The sequence below is a fragment of the Rhododendron vialii genome, chromosome 11a, assembly GCF_030253575.1.
Source record: "Rhododendron vialii isolate Sample 1 chromosome 11a, ASM3025357v1".
Lineage (NCBI taxonomy): Eukaryota > Viridiplantae > Streptophyta > Magnoliopsida > Ericales > Ericaceae > Rhododendron > Rhododendron vialii.
Window position 1 is genome coordinate 36,956,892 of NC_080567.1, and position 6,157 is coordinate 36,963,048.

The window sequence follows — 6,157 nt, forward strand, 5'->3', positions numbered from 1 at the left end:
AGCATTTTTCTAGATGTAAAATTCATTATTAATTTATTGATATAATTATTATTTTTAAAATATAATTTGAAAAGATAAACTATTAATTGAGACAGAGGAAGTAGTACATCACCTGTACGCAATAAGTAACCAATATGTTAGAGGTAAATTGCTATTCCCCCCTGACACACCCCCGGCCTCACCTCCCTTTGCCCAAATTACCCCCGCCTTTCTCTCTTTCTCTCTCTCCCTTCTCTTTACAGTTTGCTCTTTTCTCTTTTTTTTTTTCCTTTTTTTTCCAGTTCTTTTTTTTTTTTCATTTTATTTCCTTTTCTTTCTTTCCGGTTTGATTTTTTTTTTCTCTTTAATAATAGGTTCAAGTTTAATTATAGACTTTATAAAGTAATTGAGAGAGAAAAAAGTGTTTCAATTGATCATGTTTATCCGACTGTTTTTTTTTTTTGTCCTTTATAGATTAAAACATATAGTTACGAAAATAAGTGTTTCAATTTTCAATCCGTTTAAACCAGTGCAAAGATGTTATTTTTTTGATCATTTCATCCTAAATGGTCGTAATAAATTTTTGGCTCCAAGGCGTTTCAATAAACACTCCAAGAAAGTCCTTAAACTAAATAATGAGTCTTAGGGTGCTCGTTGAAAGGCCGTAAAGCAAAAAATTCATTAAGATTACAATTAGTGTTCGGGAACTAATTACGAAATGTATTTTGCAAACGACATACTAATCCAGAATACAAATGTTATATTTAGGATGACTTTTTTTTAACTATAGTACAATTTAATAAATTTGTTAACCATTATTTAGCATAAATCCTCTTAACTGATTCAGTAGTATGTTGCTTCAAATCACGTTTCTACTCCATATGATTGCAAATGGCTGGTTTCTATTTTTTTTTAAAACTAAAACTGAAACGTTTTAGGGGCTTCGTAGGGACTACTGTGCCAATGGGGACAGCAGAGCCCTCAGGCCCCCCTACTTTTTAATTTTTTATTTATTTAATTACTTATATCTTATTTATTTAATTTCTATAAATACACCATTTGTATATTTAAAAATATAATTCAAGAATTAAGTGCTTTAATTTTCAATTCAGTTAAATCAGAGCAAAGATCGTTTTTTATTATTATTTTATTTTAAATGGTTATAATGAATTTTTTGATTAAAGGCATTTCAACAAACACCCTAAGACTCATTATTTAGTTTCAAGACTCTCTTAGAGTGTCCATTAAAAGGCCTTGAAGCCAAAAATTTATTACGACCGTTTAGGATGAAATGATCAGAAAAATAACATCTTTGCACTGGTTCAAACGAATTGAAAATTGAAACACTTATTTTCGTAACTATATTTTTTAATCTATAAAGGACAAAAAAAGAAAAATAAAACAGTCGGATAAATATAATCAATTGAAACACTTTTTTTTCTCTCAATTACTTTACAAAGTCTAGAATTAAACTTGAACCTATTATTAAAGAGAAAAAAAAATTCAAACTGGAAAGAAAGAAAAGGAAATAAAATGAAAAAAAAAATCGGAAATAAAAGGAAAAAAAAAAGAAAAGAAAAAACCGTAAAGAATGAAAGAATGAAAAGGGAAAGAGAGAGAGAGAGAGAGAGAGAGAGAAAGAGAGGGGGTAATTTGGGGAAGGGAGGTGGGGCCGGGGAGGGGGGTGTGTCAGGGAGGAATAGCAGGTCTCATGTTAGAGGCTCGAAATTCGACCACCACTTTAAGATGAATTATTAAATTGAGACGGAGGGAGTAATACACCACTGTTACACCATAAGTAACCAATATGGTAGTGGCCCAAAATTCGATGATCACTCCGAGAGCCTTCAAGGGATTCTGCAAGACAAGCCCATCGACTGAGGGTGTTTTTAGCTGGGACAGTGTCAGGGACAAAAAAAATGGATAAAGAAAATGGATAAAGAAAATATTCTTAAAATGTACATGAATGACTGAGATTTACTGTTCAGCCGTTCATGTACACTTTAAGGGTCTTTTTTTTGCATATTTTCTTTATATTTAGCATTTCTCAACCCAAAAACGGCAAGAGCGCAGTGCGCACACAGAATTAACCTAACCCAACCACGGTTAACTAACTCCACCACATCACAGCTATTATATATAGCTAGGCCACGGCAGACTGTACCCTCGTGCTCTTTCAGTGGGGTCATTCGGTTCCCCCCTCCTTCTCTCTCTCTCTCTCTCTCTCTCTTTAGGGTTTCTCTCTCCCCTATCCATGGCTGACGTGGAATACAGATGCTTCGTCGGCGGCCTCGCCTGGACAACCGACGACCAGGCCCTCGAGCGGGCCTTCTCTCAGTACGGTGAAGTCCTCGAATCGAAGGTCCGTTAGATCCACGTCCATCGGATCCGTCCGTTGACTCGACCGATCTGTGTTCTCTGTTACTACTATCTCTCTCTGGTTTTACTGTTCTCTGTTAACACACATCATCATCATCATATATGTTACTCTACTCACTTTTTTCCCCTTAATCGGTACGTTCATCTCGAGATGAAGATCGATCGATATTTCTTTTTTACTGCCTCCGTACTAAATTGCTTGTCCTGTACGGTTAGCCGTATGATTTTTGGATCAGAAAATAAAATACTTTCGTGCATATTTTAATTTGGCGTTAAGAAATTTAAAAAATTGTGCATGAATATATTCTGTTTTTCTGATCTAAAAGATTACTCTTTTGTGGTGGACAAGCAATTTGGGACGAAGAGAGTAGATTATTATTTGTTTATGGTGTGGATCTGATAAGATCTGATTGATTTGTGGCTGTTATTGCGTTTTCTAGATCATCAACGACCGAGAGACTGGCAGATCGAGGGGGTTTGGATTTGTGACGTTCAAGGATGAGCAATCGATGAGGGACGCAATCGAGGGGATGAACGGCCAGGACCTTGACGGCCGTAACATCACCGTCAACGAGGCTCAGTCGCGTGGCGGCGGTGGAGGTGGTCGTGGAGGAGGTGGATATGGTGGTGGCGGAGGTGGACGTGGCGGAGGCGGATATGGTGGCCGCGGAGGCGGTGGATACGGAGGTGGAGGTGGTGGATACGGAGGCGGTGGCGGTGGAGGCAGATATGGAGGTGGTGGGGGCGGATACGGTAGCAGCGGCGGTGGGCGTTACGGAGGCGGAGGCGGCGGAAGGTACTCGAGTGGAGGCGGTGATTCGGGTGGAAGCTGGAGGAATTAAGATTTAGAGGGGTTTGGGTTTGGTCATTTGTGGCTTTTTTTTCCAAGTGGTTCTGTTTGGTGCTATTCTCTTGTTCCGGGTGTTCTGTCATGGTTACTGTTCTCGTTGGTTGCTTCAGTCACTGTACTGTTTTTGACCGATTGTTTGCTGGTTTTGCACTTTACGTTTCCGATATCAAAATGAAGTTTCGATGAATGAAAGCAAATGAATTGAGTTGGACTTCAAATGTGGTTTCTTTTCTTAATCTTGCCTGTATTCTTCGTGTGTGTTGTGAGATTTGTTTGGATAAATGGCAGCAAATGAATTGAGGGCCGAGAGGGCAGTGCTCAATGGCGGGGGCGCCCTGCTATAAAACTTGCTATACGCAGTAGTAATCTTTCTTTCATCCGATACATGCTAGAAACTAGTGGGTGCCTCAACATGTTCTCTAACAATCTATCAAGGAACCACGTAAGAAATAAGTGGAGAGAAGTTTATTAGGACTGTTCAGTTAAACAAGTTAAATGATTTGTTTTTTTGCTTTTATTTAATTTTTTTTTGTATTTATTAGTTTTTCGTCAATTTTTTAAAAATTATTATTTCGTCACGACGAAAGGAATCTAAATTTAATTTTTTTTGAATAAAGACAAAAACAAGTCAAAAAGTCAATTTTTTTATTTTTATTTAAAAAAAATTAGATTTCCATTGTAATTTTTTATTTTTTAGATTTCTTTCGTCATGCAATAATTTTAAAAAATTGACGAAAAATTAATAAATACGAAAACAATTTGAATAAAGACAAATAAGCCACTTGGCTTATTTAGCCGAACGGCCACGCACAAGAGAGATAAAAGGTTCTGAGAACCCCAGAGAACAATTAGCTTTGTTTGGTTAGTAATTTAGTTTAGTTTAGTTTAGTTTTGATAGTGAGTGGAGAGAGAAATATGGTAATGATTGAAGAGATGGGTAATGATTGGAGAGAGATGAGAAAATAATAATTGAAAAAATAGGGTAATAATTGAAAAAAGAAATAGGGTAATGATTGAAAAAAAAAATAGAATAATTATTGAAAAACTAAACTAGACTAAACTAAAATGGGTACCGAACATGTATCTTGCATATTTTTTTTTGATCCGCATGTATCTTTGCATATTTGTTTTCTGTTCCATTGCACATTGTGTTTTTGTTGATTTGGCCGAATTCCCAAGATAGTAGTTAAAGCGTACCCACAGGCTTGATATTCTTTGTACTATACTACTTAAAATGAGGAGGCAGATCCTCAGCTGTCTTACAAGGAAACTGGGGCACCCCGTTCCAGAACACTTTCTTAAAAAACATTTTATTTGTCTCTTTTTTATTGTCGATTTTTGTTTTTCGTGTCATTCGTTCATGCTTATATCTCCCAATCTATAATGTTTTTCATAATTTTAAAAACTTTGTATTATAGATCTAATTGAGAATTAATAAACAAGATCCAAATTGCATATTTTTGGAGCTTCATATTGAAAGATATAAGCGTTGAAAGAACGGTACGAAAAACAAAAATGGACAGTATAAATGGGACGGAGGGAGTAAGTACTTATTTCACATTTTCAAACTCAAGAATAATATAAATAAAAAATAATTTTATAATTTTTTTTGCACCGTATAAAATATCTTAATTAGATCTATCAAACAAGATCTATATTGATCGGAAAATTATTTTTGTAAGCACATAATTTTTAAGCTTGAAATTATCTTCTTAAAAAATAAGTACTTAGTTTTCTTTCGGGAACGGGGCTAGTGATCTTGAGTTCTTATAGCCTATAGGTCACACTTGATGAACCAAACAAATTGTACTGTAGATCTTGTTATAGTATCACCCTTTTCACATGCCAAGGAATATTCAGCATTTTCTTTGGAAATATTGTCGTGAGATTTTGCCGATCGGATTTGCGCTTTATAGAAAGACTAGTGTATGTCCGTGCTTGAAGATACGGCGCAACGTATCTAAAGGCACATTGCTAGTGCATGCCTGAAGGCAACGACTCCATGATTAGCACACAGCAAATAAATATTGGATATTGAACCTAATATATCAACCCCTGTTCAAGAGAAAAATTATAAGAACCAACATTTTAAAATTTAAACATACCAAACCGATGCTCTACATCAACTAAATCAGCAGGGGATGAAAAATAATAATAGAAACTATTTTCGGTACTCGTTTTGGCATTTTGGTTTAATTTATAAAAATGAGAGAGCAATAAGAGTAGGTGACAAATATTATCATCCTTCTAATTTGTTTTTTATTTATGCAGCCTTATACTTGAGAAAAAAAAGATGAAACACTCAGTCATAAACTATTGTTCACACACTGCATGCGCTTACACATTTTCCAACTTAAATGGATGGCCAATAGCCATTACTTGCTTCCAAAGATTTTCCAAAACACATACAATTGAATAAAAGTAGTCTACTTATTATAAAAATCAATTCACTGCTACAGATTCACCGAACGTGTGTTGGGTATTCCATCAAACACCTTATTGGCTACATAAAAAAGGTAGCGAGTACATGAGAAGGAAGGAAGGAAGCTAGAGATGAGAACCACTGGTTTAAACAAAGCAATATCAAAAATTTTGTAGCGACGTCATGGTTGTCGTATGCTACGTCGGACCACACCCAACCCATTTCTACTGCCGGGGGGGGGGGGGGGGTGGGGGAACGTGGTTTTAAGAGAGAATTTTATTTATGATTCCTCCCTCCCTCACTAAAATGCCATTCAAATATAATTTATTTACCAAAATGTCATGTTGTAAGATCCAACGGCTGTAACGTATTGAAAACTCAATCTATCGGCTAAAAATGTGCTCTTGTTTGTATATGTACATAAATTTTAAAATATTTTCTTAAGATACCGTTCTGTTTTATAATATAGAAGGTTGTATCTGACCCAAGCAGCCCAGTGTGCGGGGGAGATTCGGAATCAATAGTTC

General features: G+C 35.8%; 1 protein-coding gene across 1 annotated transcript; it reads left to right on the top strand.

The window, feature by feature from the left end:
• Positions 1-2,124: 2,124 nt before the first annotated feature.
• On the top strand, positions 2,125-3,426 carry LOC131307931 (glycine-rich RNA-binding protein GRP1A-like). The gene is made up of 2 exons (XM_058334680.1): positions 2,125-2,341; positions 2,799-3,426. The coding sequence occupies exons 1-2, from the start codon at positions 2,234-2,236 to the stop codon at positions 3,198-3,200; spliced, it is 510 nt and encodes a 169-aa protein (XP_058190663.1). The 5' UTR covers positions 2,125-2,233; the 3' UTR covers positions 3,201-3,426.
• The last annotated feature ends 2,731 nt before the right edge of the window (positions 3,427-6,157 follow it).